This window comes from Amborella trichopoda, chromosome 2 (assembly GCF_054954075.1).
Source record: "Amborella trichopoda isolate Santa Cruz 75 chromosome 2, AtrichopodaSantaCruz75HAP2 v2.0, whole genome shotgun sequence".
NCBI lineage: Eukaryota > Viridiplantae > Streptophyta > Magnoliopsida > Amborellales > Amborellaceae > Amborella > Amborella trichopoda.
Window position 1 is genome coordinate 64847847 of NC_142337.1, and position 25667 is coordinate 64873513.

The 25667-nt window shown below is 36.1% G+C and overlaps 2 protein-coding genes across 11 annotated transcripts; one reads left to right on the plus strand and one right to left on the minus strand.

Annotated features, from left to right (window-relative positions):
* Positions 1-231: 231 nt before the first annotated feature.
* LOC18430323 (Pyridoxal-5'-phosphate-dependent enzyme family protein) lies at positions 232-8331 on the plus strand. 9 transcript variants are annotated; one of them, XM_006840482.4, is made up of 8 exons: positions 232-364; positions 2071-2391; positions 2691-2733; positions 2872-3228; positions 5041-5170; positions 5405-5578; positions 7453-7694; positions 7951-8331. In XM_006840482.4, exons 1-8 carry the CDS (start codon positions 338-340, stop codon positions 7953-7955), a joined length of 1299 nt encoding a protein of 432 aa, XP_006840545.1. In that variant the 5' UTR covers positions 232-337; the 3' UTR covers positions 7956-8331. The 9 variants fall into 9 exon arrangements, with proteins under 9 accessions (XP_006840545.1, XP_088715597.1, XP_088715600.1 ...); XM_088859471.1 differs by having other exon boundaries at positions 2183-2391; XM_088859473.1 differs by having other exon boundaries at positions 356-424; positions 2183-2391.
* Positions 8332-10658: 2327 nt separating this feature from the next.
* EMB1644 (Small nuclear ribonucleoprotein family protein) lies at positions 10659-25422 on the minus strand. Of its 2 annotated transcripts, XM_020664898.2 has the most exons (9): positions 25331-25422; positions 24271-24383; positions 24069-24129; positions 23786-23827; positions 23290-23388; positions 23115-23192; positions 14162-14204; positions 13649-13801; positions 10659-11002 (listed from the first exon to the last, which is right to left on the minus strand). In XM_020664898.2, the coding sequence occupies exons 3-9, from the start codon at positions 24069-24071 to the stop codon at positions 10980-10982; spliced, it is 441 nt and encodes a 146-aa protein (XP_020520557.1). In that variant the 5' UTR covers positions 24072-24129; positions 24271-24383; positions 25331-25422; the 3' UTR covers positions 10659-10979. The 2 variants fall into 2 exon arrangements, with proteins under 2 accessions (XP_020520557.1, XP_006840544.1); XM_006840481.4 differs by lacking the exon at positions 24271-24383.
* Positions 25423-25667: the final 245 nt, after the last annotated feature.

The following is a 25667-nucleotide window of genomic DNA, read 5'->3' on the forward strand; positions in this document are numbered from 1 at the left end:
TAATAATATAGTACCTCGATTTTTTATTGGATTACTTAAAAATAATATTTATAATAAATTTTAATAAATTTTTTATATTTTTTTCGCAGCTTAATCCAATCGACTCTCGATTCGGATCGTCAATCCACCCATCCGGATGTGTTTTTTGGTGCCCTATCCAGGCCACCGATCCGTATTTCAAACAACTGGGTACAATATAAACTTTTTCCTGTCTCCTCCCCGTCTTTGAAATTTCTCGCAATAAAAGAGGCTATTCCCGCGTCATTTTTTGTTTCAGTGAAACGAAGCTGACATACATTTCGGCGAGAAAACTGAAGATTTCGGAGAAACAAGAAACATGCAGTATAATGGCAACATCTCCCAGGTAGACTCTAGATTCTCAACCTCGTTCTCCATCGTTTGGAAACTAGGGTTTCCACTTCTGGTTTTGCCTCCTCCTGTTTGTTCTTACCTAAAATTATCGCCCTTTTTTCATGTGATAGTTGGATTATTCACTAAATTTTACTATAACTTCAATGTATTTTAACCTTCTCTCTCTTCCTTCTGAAATGGTGAAAATGCAGCTTATTGTTCCTTTGAGGCCATGAAAGATATGTTTTTTTGTGAGTAGAGATTCTTTAATTTATTATTGAGAGATCTCTGTAGTTTCAACCATCAGTCCATCACATATATATCTTTATACAACAGTGTGGTGAATACCATTAAACACAGAGATTTCATGTCTATTCCCGAATTATCTGCTTTTTTTCTTTTCTTTTTTTGGTAGCAAATGGAAACATCACTGTAATTTGAATTCCTGCTAGCCCTAGGTTATCCTTGCAGTAATACACAGAATAATGGTGCATTTCTATCAGAAATGACTAAACACAAAAAAATTTCTTTTGAGATCGTCAACATTACATAGGTTCCCTGTGTAGCGATTTTCCAAGTGAATCGAGAGTGACATTTGTAGCTTCAAGCATCTTCTCATATTTCTAATTCAAACCATATAATATCCCTGATAAATTCTCTGGAAGAATCACAAGATAAGCATGAAGACAATAACAATCACTTTAAAAAAAAAAGAAAAAAAAAAAGAAAGGACAATAGGAAGTTGAGGCTGTGAAATTTTAGAAGGTAATTTGAAATACCTCATATGAATAATACAAAAGCATGTGTTTCTGTTATTAGCTTGGCATGAGAATAGCTGAAATTGAAAGGAAATAAATTTTTGTCTCATTTACGTTGCCACTATTAGTAAAGAATCTCAAAAAGTATCATTTGTGGAAGTACTGGATATCTACAATCTCATGAGCAAGAGTAAATTTAGGGCCTAACCTAGCATGCCTCTCTCTCCTAGGGCAATATATGATATGAATTTCTAACATAGTAGAGGCCTTCATTAGCATCTCTTGAGAGATGGTAAAAACCATTTTCAAGAAGAGGATATGAGGGTTTCAAAGATGGATACTTTTTGGATAAGGAATGATTACAATTGCCTTATAGCTACGTGGTTAAAAATCAAAAACCATATTTCAAATTTTCATCATCCTTCATCATTGGCCATGGATCTACCTCCTTTCTTTATCACATCTCTGGGCTTTTTCTTGACAACTCAACAGAATTGAGTTACAAATAAATCATGCGCTCTTTTCTATTTTCAGTTGTGCATTTTTAAAATGATTGATTGCTATGTCAGAGGTTGGCATTGTCTTGCATGCATTAGACTTGCATGCATTAGAATGTGAACCCATTGCCAATAGATTATGGAAATAATGTAGCCCAAGGGGTACCACTGTCCTATGACCGATAAATAGTGATGGAGAGGGTGGTACCAACCTGAAAAGGACATGGATCCACTTCTCCCACCATCATTCATCAGATTACGAGTCATGACCCCAATGGTCCATTTTTCTCTATAGTCCAGTGGTTTATTGCACTCTTTCCCTTACCGTAGTGCATTAATTTTTTATTTCAAGTTTTCTTGCTATGCTGTTGTTACTTGTTAGTTCCTGTATTGGTACTCATTTCCTCTTTAACTGTAGTTGCTTGTGTGGCCCCAGTGGTTAACAAATATTACTTCTCTAGCAGCTAATTTCAAAGCAGGTCAATAAGAATACACTATCAGAGTTGCTTAACAGAAGATGGATGATGCTTCATCCAGATACCAAGATCCACCAGATCTCATTTTTTGATTTAACAGGAGAGCATAAAGATGCATCAAGTATCAAGTTATCATTCTCCAACAATACTCAACCATCTTTAGGTGATGGCCTTCAAGGGGTGAAGAATTCTGAGAATTATCTTTTTGTGGTAAGAGATGATTTGTTACACCCATTTGTCAATGGAAATAAGGCAAGGAAGCTAGATGCTCTACTTCCACTTCTACAGGCCCATGGAGTGACTGATGTGGTGAGAAATTATTCCTATAGAAAGAGTAAAATTGTTGATATAGGTTTATCTCTGCCACCTCCTTGTAGCAGTTCACATTATTGAATATGCTATTTTTTATTGGGGAGTTGAATATGCTAGTTTTAATGGTAAACTAGCTTCCAGCTTCTATCTATCGGTTAATTTAGATAACCAGTTGGTTCTCATAAAAACTGTCTACAATCAAAGCTTATGTTGAAAATAAGCCTATCAAATACAGAAGCACGTATATATGAGATTGGCAGTACTAGTCAGTCACTCATTTTTGGGACATTTGGTAGGTTACATGTGGAGGATGTCAAAGTGCTCATGCAACAGCTCTAGGTAGGGATATCTGCATGGAAGTTATTATGAATTTATGCTCTAATTATTTCCTGTTAAAAATTCTTATCTATTTTTGGGTAATAAGCATAAAAAGGTCATGACTAATATGCTTAAATCTCTGATTTGTCCCTTGCACAGCTGTTTCATGTGCTGAGAGAGGACTAAGATGTCATTTACTTTTACGGGGAGAACAGCCGGAAACTCAAACAGGTTACAACCTACTATCAGGGATGTACGGTGGCGTTACGTATGTACCGAGGTCACTTTATGCAAATAGGGAAGAAATGCTAAATAGACACGCATACAAAGTTGCAGGCAGCCATGGCTCAGTGGTTTCCTTGGATGATATGCTGGATTCATCTTTACTGCTTCCTTCTAGGCAAATGAATGTTGCATCTCTGGGAAATGATAGCAGACATCAATCTGCATCCAAAGGAAGTACAAGAAAGGTTGTTATAGTGAAGGAAGGTGCAGGAGATGCCATAGCCTTGCTAGGTTAGTCACTATCTTAAACATACAATGGACATTTTGAACTTCATAAAATCTACATGTTTCAATTAAATCTACCCCAGTATAGTGATATTTCTTATGTTTCTTGGGAAGAAAACTGTATATTGAAGTGAACTTCTTAAATCTATATGTTTATCAACTATATTGACCCTAGTGTAGTCATATAATTCGGCTCATGAGCTCATGAAGTTTCATTTTTAGTTCAATAGCTTTAGAGTATGATCAAACCATTTTCATATTGTAGTTTCCAAGATTCCCTTACATTTATGGATAGTCAAGTTGGTGATACTAGATGATCTTTGTTAGTTATCAAACATGATTTGGACTATGCTTTAAAACTCTGTTTCTTGTTAAAAGTCTTTGGGAACTTCTATAAAACAATGCCAAAACCTAATAATGTCAATGCTCAACTTCAAAAAAAACTAATAATGTCAATACTCTTTATGGTAATCTTTATGAATCTTGATAGTTCATTTAGATATGGCTGTCAAAGGTTGTCTGGTTTGTTTGACTCTGACCTCATTTAAGGAGTTTGAGATTAGACAAGAATATACAACAAAATTCTCTACTTATGCTGCATAAGTTATAACATATGCCTTTCCAAATTGTGTTTTACCTTACCTGTCAGTCTAGGGTACATGTGTTTCCGGAGAAAAGTCATCCATTGGGTAGAGAGAGTTGTAGAGTTAGCATTGGCATATCTGTGTGTATGTATTCTGTGTGCATAAGGGCATACCGCTCATTATATGAGTTTCCATAGGTTATTAGGAGTTCGTGTGTATTGACATCACAATTGCCGTGGAACAGGATCAGATTACATAATTTGTAGCTTGTACCATTCAGTCTTAATCATGACTGTGTCATCAATGCTTAATTACTGCTCAGCCATTACTAACGAAAGCAAAATTCTCTCAGTGAACACGTGTAATGTAGAATCAAATTGGCAATCTTTATGCAAATGTTATACGAACCACCAAACCTAGTGTTTTTTTATAACTTGAAAAAAATACTACATTTAATGCAAAACCAGAAAGAGGAATTTGCAAAGGTTAAATGGCAATAAGTCACAAGATTTGCATGCAGTCATTATAAAACTTGAACTTGAGCTGATTGCTCGGAGTGAGGAGATCAAACTAGTATGTATTTGTTAGTGTAATTCAGTAGAGTAATAGCAAGCAATGTTTCAGAATGCCTGTATTAAGTTTTGGATAGGGTGCGGCCTGGACCAATTTATAAAGGTATCAGCTAATATATTGGGGTTTAAAACGGGGAAGGAAAATAATAAATATTTTTAAAATCAATGATGAGTGATACTCAGAAAATATTTAAAAATATCAGCTATAACGGTTTTATAATGGACATAATGGAGATTTTGTATTCATTAATATATTCAAGAAATAATGAGTTAATAATGTATATAACAGGCATTTTTTGGAGAAATAATGAGTTAATAATGTATATAACCGGCATTTTTTGGAGAAATATCAGGTAAAACAGGTTTATGTCAACTTTCAAGAAAGCAATATACCAGCCATCATTGTGATACATAACGACTGCTATAAACCTCATAACCAGTGATATAGGATTGTATTGGGCGATTTTGACTTCGTGCACTGCCATATATAAGTCACGTATTGGTGCAGGCAGGGTTCAAACTGTTAATATAAGTCAATCTAACAGATATTTTTATGTTTTTTTGAACTTGATAAGAAGTAACAGCAAAACCAATGTCAACAAAATAATATTGATGATATCATGGTTATATTAATTCAAGTTATTGACTGAATTTTTTGTTAGGTGTCATGAGACTTGTGGATTATCTATCTCAAACTCAAATATTTGGACGGAGTCACTCTCTGAAAATTGTTGTAGATGCTGGCACAGGGACAACTGCTGTTGGATTAGCATTGGGGGTCTTGTGTTTGGGGTATGTACATATCTTCAACTACATACATCCTCTTGTATTATGATATTTTACAAGTTAAAATGAACTTTTTTCATTGTCACAGTTTTACTCAAGCTCATAAGGATGGGTTAATCCTTCATGCGTGTTTCATTTTACTATGTTTAAATTTTCAGAATCTCATGCCTCATTGTTTTGACGTTTCAACTACTAGAAATTTCTGATGATTGTTAACAATCTCTGCCTATGTTTGATCAGGTTGCCTTGGGAAGTAACAGGAATAATGTTGGCTAATACTATTGAAGGATATAGAAAGCAAGAAGCCCGCTTGATTTCTGACTTCAAGAGGTTTTGTGGTTGGGACATTGACTATGCATCAAACGGCGCAGGCTCTAACTGCGTACAGTGGGTGGAACGAATCTCTCCAAGGAAGTCAGTGATTCCTCTGAACTTCTATCTTGCTCATAATATGTGGTTCCTTAGACTCAAATTCTGGGAGGTGGTGAATACCATTGATTAAGCATTAAACTACTGAAGTTTTCTCACGACTTTTTTCTGCTGTTATACGAATTACCAAGCGCTAAAGTTTCCTAACATAGGTTGAATGGTGATCAATTGTGATAAAACTTTATCCATGATTTGTTGAAGGTATCTGTGCTACTTTCTGTCTTAAAATGCTTGTTTTGCTCGTTGCATAAGACAATAAATGCCCTTGATTTGTTTATAAGGAATCACAACTATCCATTATTTTTCTCCACTTGGGTAACTCTTTATCTGTATCACATCCAACAAAAAATGACTCATTATCCCTCTCTCATATGAGATTCCATCTCTCATATGAGATTCCATCCATATTTATCATTTCAATCTAACCCAAGACTCAAACAGAAAGAGGATTCCACAATCTCTCCCTCTCCCCCTCATCCCTTTGTTCTCAACGTCTCATGCAATGCACGGATTGTCTACAAGTAATTTTATTTGGATGATATTCATGATTCTTTTGTTACTTATGAATCTAGATACCTATTGTGGTATTAGGATGAACGTGATATCTAGTGTGAATCTAAAAGGTAATTCTAATTGCTAAAACTCCCATCATTTGATCAAATTATGGTTGGAATCTATGGGCTAGTCATTTCTTTTTCGCACATCTGATAGCATTTAATTACTTCTCCAGGAGTCTCGGTAAGTTCGTCTATCTCGTATCTATATAAGATGCAGCCAGCAGTAGTTAGTATTCTTTATTCAAGTAGGAAGGTGACATGGCCGAAGGATCAATAGTTGGATCTATTTGTAAAAGCCTGAAAAAGTCCTAATCGAGTTTGAATACTTTTAAGGTCCGTACTTCTGTATGGTACATGTCTTGGGATGGTACTTCCATATTTAGCTGGATGGTTGCTGCAAGAGGGAGTTCAGTTGCTTATCAAGAAAAAAGGAAAGAGAATAGAGATCTTCGTTCCATGAGTCAGGATTATTCTACAGTACGCATGGACTAACACTGAATTGAGGATCTACGTTGGTTGGTTTTTGTGGTAGACTCCTTTGTTTGCCATGTAACATAGTTCGTTCCCTTCTATAATTCATCAATATCTCTTCATTGAGATTGAACTTCTGTAATTCTTTTAAGACGTCAGCATGCTTTGCAAAGAATAGGTTGTGTTGCCCTCCTTGGAAGCTCTTGTATGTCACACTTAATAAAGAAAAGAGTGGTTTTTGTAATTTTATATACAGTACAATTTATGGAAGTGTCATACTACGTTGACTTTTTCCAGAGAAGAGCAGTCCCAAACCATATTTGATTTCTTAGTTTGAAACTGTTTTGTATGTATCTTATTTGATTTCGAAGTTCCTCTTTTGCTTGTTGATGATGAATAAGAAGAATCTACGACATGCCTTTTGTACTTTCCTCTTGTCAATTAAAGGACAAAAGAATTTACGTCACTGAAGTAGAAAAGATTGTCACATAGTCTTTAAGTCTTATCATAAAAACTGGAAGATATTGCTGGGGAGGTGCTCCCAATATTCATCTGCACAGGAAATCTAGTAGTGTTCTTATTGCAGGTGGGATGCTTTGATTATTTGTTAAAGATGTTTGAAAATCAGACTGATCATGATTCTATCTGTTGGACTAACAGATTATGAATCACATTACTTGAGAAACTATCTGGGTGAATGATTTAAGGCTCCAGCTTTGATTTCAGTATTGATTTGTCTCTCCGGACCAATTCAGCATTAAATCAAAAGTCTTGAGAAAAATGCATTATCTCAAAAATTTCTCAAAATTGTCGGCGTGAATACTTTTGCAGGTTTGGCAATACATTAGAAGGAGAATTGGAGGCATGCCAACAAATTGCAAGGCAAACAGGCATTCTAGTCGACCCTGTCTATACGCTTGCTGCATGGCAGCATGCAACTGCTTTCTGTCAAAGTCTTCGAGAAAATGACAATGCAAAGGTTGTAATGCTTCACACAGGCGGCACGCTTGGCTTGTTTGGATTGGCTCAGAGATACAAGAATTACTTTCACGGGCTTCAGCAAAGTAATCACGGTATGTAAAATTCCTTTTCAGTTCTTAATTTATTGTTGTTCCAAGTTCTTGTCTGTAAACGTGAATCTGTTGATTGCTGAGCTTACAGTAGGGTCTCACGTGCTTCTGCTCCCACAAGTGATTATAATACTTATTAATTCTTGTATATTGATATTGTTTTGTTAGGCTAAGGTATCAAATATGCTTGCTTATGATTTCTCTCAAAAAAAAAAAATGCTTGCTTATGATAGTCTATCAATTTGGTAAATGTTTGCAGGATGATTGTCCAAGACTGTGGATAGTTGGATCATTATCCAATCTCGAAACATGGATACTTATGCAAGTCACCATTACTTAAGCAACCTTGCATCTCAAAGTAAGGAATAGGCTCAAGGTTAGATGGTCAAGGTGGTGGTACATCAGAACTTGATGTCCTGAGTTCGGTTCCTGCATTTATGAACTCCCAAAAAAAAAAACACACTTGCATCCGAAAGTTGGTGGTTGACTCTTCCTGCTTGGAACTGAGAGAAATTTTTGTTTACATGGAACCAGTAGAAATTTTATTGTATCATTCCCTCCCTTCTATTTATTGGAGAGAGAGTGTGTGTGTTTTATGAAACTCTTTGACCGCTGAATTTACAGTATCCTACTTTCATCTGATCATAGAGTTTAACAAGCAATCAATATTTCATGATTGAAGGTGTATGTATACTGCTTGACGGAGCGGTCCTTATATGTCATTTTGAAATCGAAATATGGTCAAAAGAAAAAATATCTACTTGAAGCACCTTCCTCTACCTATGAGAGAGAGAGGGGGGCAATATACTAAAAAGCAGAATGCCCTCCGATGTTTACCCTGGAAACAGCATGCACGTCTCAGAAATGATAAAACCGGTTACGTTACGTGGCTCTAATCGGCTTTGGAAGGATCAGCCTGTTGTGTGAGGTTCTGCCCAGATAACATGAAGCTTAGTGTTGCTTGTTTCAAGAGAGAAGGTTTCTTCGCTTGAAAAATTATACAATGAGACCATTTACCTTTAGTATAAAGAATTGCAATTAACCTTAATCATTCGATATGAAATTGGGTGTATGTATTTATTCTATTGACCACGTTCAAAGTTTAAAACAAATTTTATCGAACTTTGTGACATATTTAAGCTGTCAGATTTTAGATGTGACATTCTTGGGCTGGATCCATTTTTGTGGGCGCAACAAATAAAGGAATTCAAACATCACACCTCGCTGTGCACGTGCTTTATGGGGTCGTACTTACAGGCGCTCTCTCTCTCTCCATGCAATTAGTGTTACATGCAAGCGGTGAATTCAAACATCACCTTGCGTTGGGCAGGTGATTATATACAGGTATCTCTCTCTAAAACATCAATTCCCACCACTAACACCATCACATTAACACCTTAAAAAAGCTTTTAACTCCTAATCTACTTTAAAAAATCTCTTTAAAACATACATTTCCACCACTAACACCATCCCATTATAATTTTTTGAAAAAAGCTAACTCATAATCTACTTTAAAAAAACGTGCAGAGGCCAGTCTTTTCCACTGAATTGCAGAGGCCAGTCTTTTCCATTATAGACTATTTGAAGGGTTTCCACTAAAACCAACCAAAGAGAACATATAGAATTCTCTTTTTTAAATTGCATTGGCAGGGAGAAGTCGAAGATGCATAGATTATTTGTTTGAAGGGTTCCCACTAAAACCAAGGAGAACACATAGAATGAGCATGGCGTAATGCCACATTGATCATTTTTAACAAAAAAATAAAAAATAAAAAATAAATAAACTCTTGAACACCTCAATCATGGCCTCAAAGATTGGAAAGCTCTTGATTAGGTTCAATCTTTTTAGGCATAATGCGCTTTGCTTTTTTTCTTGTCTTTTTTTTTTTTGGTAGGATCTCAAGGTTAAATCCCCAAAATTTAGGGTCCAAAATGAATATTATGAGCTTGAGTTTTTTACTTGAGAGGTCAAGTGCAAAATACTCTCGACAATGAAAAGAGAATGGGTTTGGGATTTGGAGCTGTGGGGGTAACAACACATGTGCCCCAACTAAAGTCTAAACTTTCATTCTCACCTAACGCGATAAAAACACATGTGCCCCAACTTAAGTCTAAACTTTCATTCTCACCTAACGCGATAAAAAACCAACGACAATTTCAAAAACAGATAGGAGCTCATCTTTCATGAATTATCCAAAAAATAAAAAAAATTCCTTTTATAAAAAAAGAGAAGCTAAAACGATGGATTTAACATTACATGCCTTTGACCTTTGTGGTGGGATATAACTGCTAACGGTACTGCTGTTAAAATAGTACGAAATGAATGCCGCCTCTTTTGATCTTGGATTTCAATTGGAGTTAATAAGATAATGAAATTCTCCACGTTTAAATATAATGTACGGCGGTAAATGATCAGTCAATATTTTCTTTTGGATAGAATTTTATTTTTAATTTATGAGGCACAATATTGAGCCGTTAAAAAATTACACTCATAAAATGTATAGCCGAAATATTGTTGAAATGAATGATTAACATGACAAGAAAGAGTTGAATTCAAAATGAATACATCCAGGGCTTAAATGTGACTACAATAGACGATAAGATTAGAGGAAATAGATTTAAATGGGCTGTGAACATATACAACACACAACACACTGCAAGTTGAAAGTAACAAAAAAAGACAGATTTATGGCCTCATTGAAAGTATATCCCTTAATAGAGCATAATGACGTGCATATATATATATTTTTTTTTATTTAAAAAAACAAGTTACTTTTGGTTTGATTTCTACACTTGATTTCATTTCTTAATTCTTTCAACTTTTTAACTCAACATTTGACATTCGTTTTATGCCTGGATATATATTGACGAAAAAAATCTCTATAGGCGCACAATTTTGAAAGTTGTATGGCCATTATTAATACACGGGTAAAGCCGCTACAAAGATGCTTTAAAGACAAATTGAATAGAGAGAGAACTCAAGCTTAAATATATGCTCACAAGGAACCAGGAATATAAGGTCAAACATTGAACACCGTACTTTTCAAAGGAGAGAGCAAAAAAATCTCACTTTTTCCTTTTTCTTTTTTCCTCTAGAACTTAACCAGCCTTTCCCATCCACTGGCTTTCATCCCCAAACCTCACCTGAAACCTAATATGGTTAAAGTCCCATAAACAAAACTCATAGAACCCAACCAAACCCATCTGTATAAAAACGGCAAAAACAACGCATAAAAAAAACAGTGCAAAGTTACTGCTGCAACTCTGTAATCCTCCATCCGTTATATGTCAACCACGACCACGCCCCCCACCTGAATATTCCAAAAACATACTTTCTACTCATAAACTGCATATATGGTTACGATAATTCCTTGGCTTTCGCCGCATAAAAGGCTCCTCAGAAAAAAGTTCTTTATTTAGTATAATTGCAAGGCGAATGTTTACCCAAATCCCACACCATGTGATAACTTTTATAGAGATTTGTGTCAAAATTTAATGGGGATCCTTTGAGATCCTACTCATATGGTTATGGGAGGGTGTCATTACTCATATATATATATATATATATATATATATATATATGGAAAATGTTTATATAAGGATACTACCTTATATTGTAGAACTACAGATGCCCCTCAAAAATTCATCGGAAAAAATAGTTTTAATGTTGAAAAACCCTTTGATTGATCATCTCGACATCGAGATGTATGACTATAAAAAATAAAAAGATTTTAAGTTTAAAAATTGTGCATTTTACAACATACTATCTACACCGTCCATTTTCAAGAATTTCATATGTTTATAGATCTACTTGATTTTAACCATTTTTGAAATTTAAAATTTTATAATTAGATATAAAAATAGATTTTGAGATAATCCTAATAACATTTTACATCAAAATTATATACCATGATAAAATTTGAAGGGCACCGTACCTCTACACCTATAGAGGCGTCCGTATGCCAACTGCACGCTATATATATATATGTGTGTGTGTGTATAAAAATTCAACTAATAGATAAACAAGTAAGTTTTCAGTGACAATAGGTCTACATCAAGGGTCAGCATTGAGCCCGTACATCTTAGTTATGGATGACTTAACGAGGCACCTACAGGATGAAGTATTGTGGTACATGTTGTTCGCAGATGACATAGTTTTGATTGATGGGACACAAAACGGCGTCAACACAAAGTTAGAAGTTTAGAGGGATCTCTAAAATCCAAAGGTTTTAAAATTAGTAGGACAAAGACAGTGTATATGGAGTGCAAGTTTAGTAATAATAGTAGAGATTGACGACCATGAAGTACAAAAGAGACCGAACTTTCGATATCTTTAATTGATAATCTAGGAAAATGGAGAGATCGAGGAAGACGTCGCACACAAAATTAGAGCTGGATGGACGAAATGGCGATGTGCAACTGGAATTTTATGTGATCGCCGCATACCAATGAAACTGAAGGAGGGCAAGTTCTATAAGAGAGCGGTGAGACCAACTTTGCTCTATGGGGTGGAATGTTGGGCGGACAAAAAACAATATACTCATAGAATGTGTAGCGGAGAAGACGATGTTGAGATAAATGAGTGGCAAGACAAGAAAGGATAGAATTCGAAATGAATCTATTCGAGCAAATTTAAGCGTGGCACCAATAGGCGATAAAATGAGAGATTGTAGACGTAGGAGGGCTGGCCATGTACGGGGCAAATACAACACCTGTTAGGAAGTGCGAGTTAGTTCAAGTGGAAGGATTGAAAAGGGCCAGGGGTATGCCCAGAAGGACTTGGTAGTCCAAAAAGATACGGGGATTTATGGCTTCACTTGTGATATGGCCTTTAATAGAGCAGAATAGAGAAACATGATTCATGTAATCGACCCCAATTAATTGAGAAAAGGCTAAAATGATGATAATGATTATACAATATTATATTTGGTTATATATGTTATATAATATTATATATGGTTATAGTACTATACAATATTTATTACATAATACTAAATTAGTATTATAACACTATATAGTACTAGCTATTATATTACTGTATATTTACTGTTATTTAGCCAACCGCAAATAGTTGGAATAAGGCTCAGCTGATGATGATGATGATATATATATATATATATATATAGGGAATGATTTCATGTAACAGTTGTATAGTAACATAACATTTATAGTATTTGTATAACCCCAAAAATTCCACATACCCTCTCTTCATCTCAATAGTCAATTTCCAAAAAAATAAAATTCATTTTGCATCCTAGATATGATTAAAAATGAGTCCCCTTTAACAATTTAGATCATCCATTTAGTGAATTCAAAATTTAGGCCTTTATGAACCAACTATTTTTTCTTTTCAACATAGTTCATCTAATGATAACAAAGATATCTAAAATTTTTGAAAAGGGACAAAATCCGTCTAAGCAACTTCACAAAATTGACGGCTTGTGTTAATCGGGCTTAAAAGGTACTTTCTAGGGTATGTTTTCAAATTTTGTTTTTTTGTGGTTATTCATTTGAATGAAAAGAGTATATATTTGAAAATTGGGGTCAAACAAACGGTACTAACATGGTTTTCGAAGATTGTTTCATTATATTGCTATACAACCATTGTATGAAATATATAAACAGATTTCCAACTTAAAGTACACTTCAACAAAACACCTCTCCATAATTGCAAATAACTATGCAAGGCATAATTTTAAGAATAGACAAATGAAGAATCACAAATCGCATTTGGTTTTTATCTACTAAATATTATATTTTTCTAGAATAGGTAAGACGAGATTGACCCCACAAATCTCAAGGTTGCAAAAAGTGACAATCAGTCGAGTCATCGGCTCATAACCCGAATGTGATTTTCAATTTGGGATGTTTGCTTTACCACTTGCATGTTTTGGTACCTTAGAGCAGAAGAATAAAAAGAAAGATTCAAAAAGCGAACTGGGACAAAAAGCTCGTACCTCTGTTGCTGCCACCTTTGTTGCCAGGTCCTCCCCTGCCACGACCACCTTTGCCATCCTCTTGACCTCGACCAATGCCTTTCATGGGCCTTCCACCACCACTCTCCTCTCTACCTCTGCCCCTACCACGCCCTACACCTGGAGGCTTCCTGTCTGTAAAGCCACAATCACAGCAAAGAGATGAATCAAGATTCAACATGCTTAGCACAAATAAAATAGATGCCCCAGGTTAAATCAAGTCATAAAACTCAGAACATGCACAGTTATCTGGATGTGAAATGTGTCGAGTCATAAGCCTCGTAAATGTATTTTCTTTTACAAATCACGATCTTAATCAGGAAATGTATGTGTATTAAAAGTTTATTGCTCCTTTTCTTCAAAATGCCAAAGTAGTAATGAAGGGCATCATATTCTAACTATAACCTAGGCTTGCCACAATTTGGTTAGAAAAGAACAAAAATATGTATATAGTTAACAAAAAAAAGCCGGTAATTAAAGAGGCAAGAAGCATACCCGAGCGGCTCTTGTTTGTTTCTTCTTGAACTTTGTCGATCACCTGGGGGGGAAACCAGAACACAGTTAAGTCACACAGAAAATATGACGAATATGGCATTTACAATAATCATGATATTAAGCCATCATGATATTAAGCCAACCACAGCAAATCCCATGCAGCATATATAAAGAGAAGAGAGGAGTTAAAAACTACTGGGAAAATATGGCCATCTCTTATGGATAGCCAAAAAAATTACTATGAATACCTTCCCACCATAAACAAAGTCAATAATTATTGTTTTTTTCCAACCCAAGAGCAAAACGGTAGAAATTTCCTAAAATTCGGAAACCTTCTAATATCTCAATACTCACTCGATGTAAGCATGCATAATGAAAGAAGCACATTAAAAGAAAAGAGTTAGTGGTAACTGTAAACTTAGTTTTTAATATCATTGCCCCACTTGACACTCACAACCTTCTACGCATTCACATATCAAAGAGAAGATACAAAAAAATTAAAATAAAATAAAAGGAAATGGACAAAACAATGAGCACTTGGAACTGCATAGGCACGTCAAAATCCCTATAGGACACTCCACAAGAAATTGAACGATGCAACAATAAACATATCCAGAAATCAACCATTTTATTCAAACTAAAAAAGACAAACATCAAAAGACACGGTTTCTATGAGTCCATGTAGAAATGAGTCAACTCTTAAAAATCTATTTTTAAGATGGATTTTCGGACCCAAGTTTTAAAGACATGAAATCTCTAACACGGAGATGATGAATATAAATAAATAAATAAATTTTAAGAAATAACGGCCTTAACGACAGAAAAAGGATTGACCAAATTCTATGGAGTCTGACTCATAGTGATCCTTTCTCAAAGAATGACTTTGGTTAATAATAATTTTATGAAGAAAACATTTGGACCGCTAGTTTCAATTGTTTTTAGATGGACCACCTATTTGCATCCATCTTTAAGATGGATGCTTTATATCTTGGGACCGCATATTGTAGAAATGCGGTCCGTCCCACATGAAACAATTTTCCAACATTAAAAGCCACCATGATGTAGCTCCAAGTGAAGGGGCGAAGGGTGGTCCACAGGGTCAAGTTGTTAGATCCCACCCTTGCTAAGCAAATACTATTTGCTAAAAATATGGCCTCATGGTGGACATGATTTTTTTTTTTAGAGAAATGTTAACTTTTGTATAGATAGTAAAATATATACATTGGAAGAAATACAGACGGCATCCCACAAGTTGGATTACAACCAAAAACTTGTGGGAGCTCAGATTACAACCAAAAAAGTACAGAAAGAGCTAGACTGCTCAAGGGGGAAGAGAGAGAATAGTTCCTATTGAGGACCAAGACGTGGTCACTCGACAGGCCAAAGGAAAGCAACAAATCAAAATAACAGAAGGAAAACACAAAAACCAGAAAAATCCTTAAAAGACCAAAATAGTGATAAGCTCACATATATTCCTAAGAGTCCGAAAAACACAATGTAAGTAAGTAAAGGTATTGATTCTCAGTTTGTCAATTGGCATCCTGAGGGTGTAATAGTGAGCAGTTGTGAAGTACTGGGCCTGATAAGATTGTAAGTAGCAGGTCCTCAGTAGCACTTGAAGTCCGGTGGGCTGGGAGTTGACATGCTTCCTGTCCTGATCTTGAAGGGCTTTGTCCTTAGCAGTAACAGCACTTCAGCATTGGGGTAATAAAGAGGAGATAGATAGAGAAGGAAGAGAGGAGGTAGTATAATCTGACAAAAGGTAGAAGTGAAGCTCAGTAAGTGAGGCCAAGAAGAGAAGGAGAAGAGAAGAAAAGGTGGAAGAGAAGGGGCTCAGATGAGGGGGAAATAAAGACTTAGACAGTTGGGCGCATCTTGCAGCACTCCTTCACAGCGTCGAGTCTACAAAGCACCGAGACCTCTGAGGGGTGGAGGGATCAGTAAAGTGGAGAGCGTATGAGCAGGAGAATTGCAAGCTCAGCACGTGGACACTGAGGGGGGAGGAGAAGAGAGGAAGTGGTGGAAAAAAAGGGGGTAGGGTTGAGGGGGAAAATGGGCCCGAGTGTTCTGCTATTCTAGCCGCACTCCTTCACAGCAGGCGAAACTTCGAAGCACTGAGAAGACCTTAGCAGGTCACGAACGAGCATCGCAAGTGAAAGGAGGAAGAAAGAGAGGCACCGGGGGGGGGGGGAGGGGGGGGGATTGAAGAATGGTAAAAGAGGATAAAAGAGCGAGAGGAGATAGAAAATATATATCAAAGAGAGGTCAGAAGGTCAAGTAGAGAAGACTAGGTGAGGAGGGAAGTCTAAAGTGAGAGAAAAAGAGAAGGCAGAGTAGGTATAGAAGGGTGGGGATGGGGGAAAAGGCTAATAGAGCCGAGTTGTACAATAAAAAACACAGGACATTGTTTAAATGTCCACCATAATGTCAAAAATTTCCTCAAAATAATACTCTAGTTGATAAGGAACTGGAATGGGGGATCAACCAATCCCTAACCATGCAATAAATTTCTTGCCATCACATTCTATAACTGGATTTAACACGACTTTTAAGGCAGTGTCAAAAAGTTGCACATCTTGAGACAGTGTCAAATCTAGACCATTCAGATAAAATGGGCAGTGTAGATTAATGCAACCTAACTTCTACAAGTAAGGTTGCATCCTTGTATATACTTTATCCTTCAAATATTCTTACTATCTATCGCTGAAATAATATGCTTCTAAGGACCCAGCCAAAAAACTAGCATCCATTGAATGCCCACTCTCCCCACACTAAAATAAATAAAGGAAAAACAGTGAAAGAAGAAAACTAATTTCTGGTCAGTCATCAACCAATCCCAATGTTTATCACCAATGTGTCCAAGGCCTCCACTTAAGCCCTCAGCATTAACTCAATCCAGGGCTTAGCAAAGGCCACATTAAGTACCTCTACCAAAAGCACCATGATGATCAAGCATGGAGAAGAAACTCTCAAGGAGCACTTAGCTGTCTGATTTGGCTAATGATGCATCATTCCAGAGCAAGTGCGATGCAATACTGTTACTTCAAGGCAGGGTTAGGCATTTCAAAGTCAGGGTAGAACATTAACTGGCATTGTCATAACTCAAAGAAGTAAAACTTTCACCTTTACAAATAGTCAGAGGATAACATTATACATCAACCATGAATAATGGGCGGTCGAGTAGGTAAGAAATTGATATAAAATTTACTTCAAACCTTCGAGCAAATTTTGTTTGTATCCATATAAAAGAAGCAGAAATTATACAAAACAGAAAATGTTGGGTCACCGCACAGAAAGAAATTGCATATTCCCACGAAATTGTGATGGCGATATGAATAACTTACCATATAGAACCCTCAGAATCACACATTTTTCAACGTTCAAGGTTATATCTTTTTGTGATAATAATTTCTTGATAATATAAATGCCATAGAATGGAACTCTGAATATCCACATTTCACAATCAACGAATCCGCAACATAGACTGACTTTAAGCCAATGTGATCCATAATGTCATTCGCAAAACCATTGTTGATAGGCTTATTGCTAAACAGCATCATTAGTCCTAAACAGCGTTTAAAAGAGCTGATCCGGGACCTGGATTGCCAATCCAGAAAACCAGTCCAAATCAGCAGATCAGCGATCCGGACAAGTGAATCGCCCAATAAAAAGAAAAAGAGAACAAAATAAAAAATTTAAAAAATAGTAAAAACTAAAAGGTGATGCCAGATTGGCCGGTTGAACTGGACAGGTTCCACTGATCCCCGATCCCAGTCGGACTGTACCAATCTAGATCAGCGTTTTTTAAAACCCTAGTCCTAACCAAGGTGCCTATATAGAAAGCATTTTTAAGCAAGCTTTAGTTGCACATGAACACATGGTATGACAAGACAATAGGGGAGAAAAAAAAAAAGGAAAAAAACCTATTGTTTCAAAATTGACTTCCATATGGCATTTGATATATCAATTGGGAATTTTTAATAAATAAACTCCAAAGATATAAATTTTGAAAGATATAAATTTTGGGATAAACCCGTTAATTGGGTCAAAATGTGTATCACATCACCCAAATACTTCGTCCTCCTCAATGGCACTCTTTGCTACTATTTTAGGGGATACTTACCTCTACACCCCTTTCCAGTAGCCACAAAATGTTTTTGGCAAAGCTTATTCAAAAAGAAATAAAGATTGCGATATTTTCAAGCACCTCGGATAACCTAAATTAGAAACTACTCTTCCTTGTCTTCTTTACGCCGATGACCATCTCATTCTTGGTATGGTAGGTGATGCATAATCATGTCAATCCCTCAAATGCATACTCCACTGCGACAAATCCTACACTGGCCTTGACAAAAACTCTACAAAAACAAACAATTTTTACAATTTCACCACCTTTGAAAAAACCCGAATAAGTCATTTTTTATAATGTAACCTTTGCAATATACATTATACATATCAAGGTTTGCCACTATTCCAAGGAAGACTAGCCCTAAACTTTGCAAATTTATCATTGATAAAACAACATCTGAACTAATAATGATAACTCAAAACCCTATCATAATCATACTCCCAAAAGCTCACCTTGCTCACAACATGACTTACCTAAATCCCGAATCGTTGGTGTACAATATTCAAACTATTTTTCACCACAATCCTTGGGGAAATCACCAAAACCAAAACATACTTAAACCTTGTCACGTGGAGCATCATTCAGTCCCAAAAGCAGCTCAACAAAAAGTTCCTAGACAAGCTTTAGTGTGTTCTCCCCGCCCTAATTTGGGTCATATAGGATAAAAGAAATCGGTATGCAAAGAAAGATCACCATCATAGGACAGAGGGAGATGGCATGCAAAACTCGAAATAGCATCCCAAAAGCAAAGATAATCCCCTAAGAATACAAAAGAGAAGTCATCTATGAAAGATGGGAACTACCAATTCCCAATTGACCTTGAATGAGATAAAATGTATTGAGGTCACTACGTACATAGAATCATATATCCTTGTAGTGATATATATATATATATATATATATATATATATATGTAGAAAAAGATGGGAATAGCCCACTCACCTATCCCTTTGAAATGCGCCCATGGCTATGATTGAGAGCACTAGATTGGACGGCCAAGATGGAAAAGGCTGGATCCCACTCGCTTTTCCCATTCAAAATGGCAGCCGTTTAATGGGGCAGCCTGACATCAGTACAATGTCAGCGTTAACAACCTGACAACATTTGAAAAACTCTCTCTCCTCTCCTTGATTTAAGAACTCCCCATCATTCTTGCTCTTCTCAATTTTAACTCCCCTCTCTCTCTCTTCAGCTTGGTTCCCATCTTTCTCTCTCTCTCCTCACCTCGATTTAACAACTATCTTCTCTCTCTCTCCCCAGTTTGGTTTCTCCCCCTCTCTCTTTGTTTTGGTTCCCATCTCTCTCCTCGTTTTAACAACTCCCATCTTTCTATTTCCTCAATTTGGTTCCCCTTTTCTCTCATCTCCTTGGTTAACAACTCCCATCTTTCTCTCCTCTCTCTCTCCTCAGTTTGGTCTCTCCTACCTGGTCTACCTCTGTGTCCCAACAGCGGCTGCGAAACTCTCTCTCCATCTCTCTGTCACAACAACTCTCTAGATCTGTCACTCTTCATCTCTCTCTCTCAGATTCTCTCCCATCGCTCATATGGTTGGCCTCTTTAATTTGCGCTTGCAAATCCCTGGTTTGTCTCCCATCTCTCTCTCTCTCTCTCTCTCTCTGATTCCCTCCCAAAGTAAACTCTCTGTCTCTCTCTCTCTCTCGATGTAAGAGGCTTTTATGGAAAAATTTTGGGTGTTCTGGATGTTGAGATTAGAATTTAGAGAGAGGGTAAATTTGTAGAATAAACCTGCACTCTGTTATGTTTATTTTCATAGAGTAGAATACATCTATAGAATAAATAAGTGATGCTAAGGATTTATATGTTATAAAATTTTATTCTACAGATTTATCCTCTCTAAATTCTAATCGCAACATCACTGATTCATTCTACAGATGTATTCTACTTTATGAAAATAAACATAACAGAGCACATATTTATTTTACAAATTTATCCTCTCTAAATTCTAATCTCATTATCCAAAACGCCCATATTTTTTCCATGAAAGCCTCTTACATCAAGAGAGAGAAAGAGAGAGTTTGGTTTAGCAAAGAATCTGAAAGAGAGAGAGAGAGAGAGAGAGAGAGATCAAGAGTGAGAGATGGGAGACAAACCAGGGATCTGCGAGAGCAACGCAGAAAGGCCAAACAAATGAGCGATGGGAGATTTGGGACAGAATATGAAAGAGAGAGAGAGATGAAGAGTGAGAGATCTAGAGAGCTATTGTGATAGAGAGATGGAGAGAGAGAGAGAGCGTACCTTGAGAGAGAGCTTTGCAGCCGTTGTTGGGACGTAGAGCTAAACCAGAGAAGAGAGACCAAACCAAGGAGAGAGAGAGAGAGAGAGAGAGAGAGAGAGAGAGATGGGAGTTGTTAACCATGGAGTGGATGGGGATGAGAAGAGGGGAACCAAACCGAGGAGAGAGAGAGAGATGGGAGTTGTTAAAATGAAGAGAGGAGAGAGAAAGATGGGAACCAAAACATAGAGAGAGAGGAAACCAAACTGAGGAGAGAAGAGAGAAAAATGGGAACCAAACCGAAGAGAGAGAGGGGAGTTAAAATCGAGGAAAGAGAGAGAAAGATGGGACTTGTTAAATCGAGGAGAGGAGAGAGTTTTTCAAATGTGGTCAAGTTGTTAGCGCTGACATTGTACCGATGTTAGGCTACCCATTTTTATTGGGAAAAGCATGTGAGCACCATCCTTTTCCATCTTGGCCATCCAATCTAGCGCTCTCAGTCAGAGCCGTTGGGCGCATTTCAATGGGATAGGCGAGTGGGCTAATCCCATCCTTTTCCATATATATATATGTACACACACACACACACACATATATCTCATGTAAACTGTCTATTTTATTTGGACGGTAAAGACTTCACACCATCTTAAAAGACATACAACGTTTTTACTTCTCTTAAAAGAAGTGTCAAATCTATTATTGTAACTTTAATTCTACAAGTAACATTGCAAACTTATATAAACCGATTATGTATAATATACTGAAAAACTAAACTAAGAACTAGTAATAATTCATCTTAAAATAATAAATTAAGTTTTAGTTCAATCCCCAAGAAAGTAAAAAATAGAGCTCCTCAATTGCCCTAACAAGCATCACTCAACTAAATCTGCAAATGACATTGGTCATGTTTCAAAGAGTTCATTAGCAAAAAGAATCCAACATTCTATAACATTGTCCGACTGAATTTGTAAATGTAGTCAGCAGCATATTTCAAAGTATATATCAATAGTAGAGTTCTTAAAAAAATATAAATGGTAGCAACTAGACCCAAGATTCTCAGATCAAAATCCTACTCAAGAAATAAGATAGGCTAGAAAGTTCAGGTCAGACGTACAGTATAAATAAATAAATCCCATTTTGAAGGACTCCAAAAAGAGAAGGTAAAAATTCAATATCAGATCCCATTTTAAGGACTCCAAAAAGGAAAACTAAAAATTCAATATCAAATCTTATAAGGCCTTTGGCAAATATTTTCTCAGTTATTGAATCCATACAGATTTCCAAAGTTCAGATGTGCCTACTCAAAGCAAAAGTAAAGATGAAGTCTACAGCAATGATGTAGATTGCTTAACGAATAAAAAAAAGCATCCATAAGAACCTGTGTCAATATGGGGGCTGACATGTGTCCAATATGGGCACAACATCCAAACAGAAAAAACCATGTGATGTAGATACATGTTGAGAGGTTTTACACAATTATAGCCTAATTTTTGTAGCCACTTGCATTTTTAGCTCCTAAAGTTGACTTTGCATACTTTGAAATACAGTTAGCTGTTACTTTAGAGAAGTTTAATGAGGAAAAGGCGACCATAAGTTAAGAGTTTGCTGCATAATTGATACATGGATACAAGTATTTGGCAGAAAATTGTCATTGTTACAATAAAGGAATCACTATGCATCGACAAAAGAATTTGCCCATGCAATGCATACTTTGTATTTATTCAAAACAAAAAGACAAGATCAATCAATCAATGTTGCAAAGATAACTAATCAATGGTGGAAAACTTAATCTTCAGAAAACATGCAAGGTAAATAGCACATAATGTACTTCAATATTGCACAAGACGTGTTCTCCTCCATTTGATCCATGTTTCCCATAATATTTCAGACTTTTTCAATGGCTCCTACATATCCTTGTGGCTTTTCGCTTCTCAGAGTTTTTCGTACATTTGTGCCAAGCGCTCCACATGTTCCCATTAGCTTCAATTGATTTTTGAAGCACTGCTGGCACAACATTTCCCATTTCTCTCCTAGCTGCCTCTTAAAAGTGTTTCCCACTCATTTTTCAATATTTTCTCCCCCAAGGATCGTAATTACTTGTGTCGTATTTTGATTACCCATTGTATCGTATTTTTATTACCCATTTCCCAAATCATTTTTAGATTTTACTCCATTTAGAAACTATACTCTCAGTTCAAATCGCCAAAGAACATTTCAGGGAATGGGGGACACTTTAGATTACGAGCAACCTCCTTGCCAACAGAACCAAGGGACCTAATAAAGCATAATTTCTTATGAGTTCCAAAGTGTTTTTTCTTTTTTCTTTTTTTGAGAATCTTTTTTTTTTTTTTGGCATCTTTCAAATTCTCTCATTCTTATTTACTACTGCCACGTGTAAAAGGGAGGGCCTTGAGCATGCCCTCACCATAAATTAGGTCACATAAACAAGTTGCACCATAGAAAATATCAGGGTGAAGTTGAAACAAATAAAACTATTGACATCAGATGTCAGGTAAAAAAAAAACAAAATAAATTTAGACAAATTTCCTCAAGTGACTCAAAACTATAGATATAGAAAACCAAGACATACCTCATCTGGAACACGAAGATACTTTATTGTGTTGCCTCTAATGTAACATTCTGGCATTCGCCAAAACCTGTCGCCATCCTACAAAGGGAAATTACTCTTCTTTCTCATTATTTAAAAGGACTTATGACTAGTACTAAAACAACAAAAGAATCATAAAACAAAATAAAAAACTTACCTTAGAAGTACAAATAACCTCACGCAAATGAATATTCATCCACGTGTCACAGTTTACTAAATGCCCATTGTATGTCTCCCCATTTTTTAGCTCTACCAACTGTCCCAAGAAGCAAATAATTAGAGTAGGGAAAGCTATTGCTAAAAAGCACAATATAGCTTCGACAGTTCAGCTCCGTGATGCAAATAATATTTGGTCAATTCATTATTCGAAAACATATTTTTGGTCAATTCAACAAATATGAAATTGAGGATGCAGGGTGATTCCATGATATAGGAAAATGAACTACACATGAGCAAAAGGCCTAAAAGGATGGTTTAACTTCTCAGAGAAGTCACTTCTTCCAGCTCATATGCAAGCTTGAAAATATCTACCTTGAAGTAATAACACAATTCAAGAACATACCAGTCATAATAAACCATCCATGCCAGCATAAACACACACAACCTAGGGTAAAGAGCTAACATAAACAAAGCAACAAGATGGAGGCTCTTACCATAGGATGTCCCTGAGCTGTCTTGAGCAGTGATAGAGGAAGCTGCCAAACACACAATAATTAACAAAATATGTCAATCCATATTAATGAAGTGAAAGCGATAACTAATTACATTTCTGAATTACTGATATTATATTAAGATGGAGACAGAGAAATATAATAGTTACTCCATTCAGTTTCCATACTCAATGATAATAACTTTTTCCTTAGTGAACAAAATGAGAAGGGTCGATATAAACTAAGTATTAGATCAATCTATTAGACAAGAGAAATGGAGACATACCATTTTGACTGTTCTGAAAAAAGGTCAGCAGCAATAGGAAGCTTCGTCAGCAGCACCAATTCTACATAGGAAACGAATAAAAAGATAAGAACAACTTTATGAAACATGGCGAATCGGTTGTGTTAATGTTTCATGGTAAAAAAGTGGAAGGTTTTGCATGAATGATTGTAATAGTTGCAAGGTTCTCTAAAAGTAAATAAACCTAAGAGTTACAAAGGAACCAACAAAGCCGTTCAACCAGAATCACATCACAAAACAGCACTTCCGAGTGAAAAAAATGCACACAGGCTTCATCCCTAACCAGCATACAGGCTTCTGTAAAAAAATTGGCCGTACATCATTCACAATCAATAGCTTAAAACAAAAAGGGAACAAACCCAATCACCATGAAAACATAACGTAAAAAAGGACATAATTCTTCATAAATTTTCAAATAAAAAAATATCTCAGCTATCAGAAGATAACATAAACTGAATTTGATGCCGAAGCTATAGAAAAGCCCCACTTGCAAAAAAAAAAAAAAAAACGATTTCTTGGTATAACCAGACCTCTATTTTTTCATAACAAATTTATGCTCCGAAAAGAGCAGTAAAATTCTTGGCTCGAAAACCAAATCCTTATGGCCACACATTGCTGAAACCCTAAATAGAAGCCTCCTGTTTAAAAAAATGCAATGAACATACCAAACACATTTTTTATAACAAATGCCAGAAAAAGAAAAAAAGCCCTCAAATCCCAGCAATTAGAAAAATATCGGAACCATGAACGAAATTCAACAAAACAACACCCAGAGAGAAACCATGGTTGTCTGAAGCTAATCAAATCCAACATATATTCCCACAAAATTTCCATTAAGCTCTTCGCAAAATCAAATTTCCCCCAAAACGCAAAAACCTAGAGTAATAATCCCACATCCAAAATAAAAACAAAGCCAAAGAGCCAATAGAAAATGCCTAAATAACGCTTAATCCCACTTAGAAGTTTGAAAACCTAATGCCCAGATTGGCCAAAGGATGATACCTACACAGTAAATCCACATTGGACCATGAAAAAAAAATTCCATAACCAGGCAATAAAACGAATAAACTGAGCGTCACTACATTCACAATACAACCATCGTGCTTCAACAACGGAGTATAAAAACCCTAAAATCACTCAAAATAACAGAAACAATAAATTTAGAGACAACGGAGTATAAAAGCCCTAAATCACTCAACATAACAGGAACAATAAATTTAGAGAAAAATAATAACTTAGATTACCGTGGGCAAGGTCACCCCATTAAGCAGACGGCCGCCTCCTCTCTCTCTCTCTCTCTAAACAGCAGTGTGGGCTGACTTCAAGTCCCTTCTTCGGGCTTCCAGCTGAACAGAGCGAGAGGGTACTTATAGGGTGGTCCGTACCCCTAACTTTTTTAAAATGTATGATTCGTCCTTTAATATAAGGAAAAAATTTATATAATGACGCAACTTCATAATTAAAACTACATATGCACCTCAAAAATCTAAAAAAATAAAATAAAATAAAAAGAAAAAGATGAAAGAGGTAGTTTTAATGTTTTTTAGATCATCTCGACATTGATGCAGGTCCATGAAAAAT

Bases quoted from the DNA above. Each gene is read 5' to 3' on its own strand.
- LOC18430323 (XM_006840482.4), top strand. From the start codon at position 338: ATGCAGTATAATGGCAACATCTCCCAG. The intron at 365-2,070 runs GTAGACTCTAGA...CTTCTCTAGCAG, and splicing joins ATAATGGCAACATCTCCCAG to CTAATTTCAAAGCAGGTCAA. The intron at 5,171-5,404 runs GTATGTACATAT...ATGTTTGATCAG, and splicing joins TTGGGGGTCTTGTGTTTGGG to GTTGCCTTGGGAAGTAACAG.
- EMB1644 (XM_006840481.4), bottom strand. The intron at 13,802-14,161 runs GTATGCTTCTTG...GTGGCTTTACAG, and splicing joins AACAAACAAGAGCCGCTCGG to ACAGGAAGCCTCCAGGTGTA. The intron at 11,003-13,648 runs GTACGAGCTTTT...TGGAATATTCAG, and splicing joins CAAAGGTGGCAGCAACAGAG to GTGGGGGGCGTGGTCGTGGT.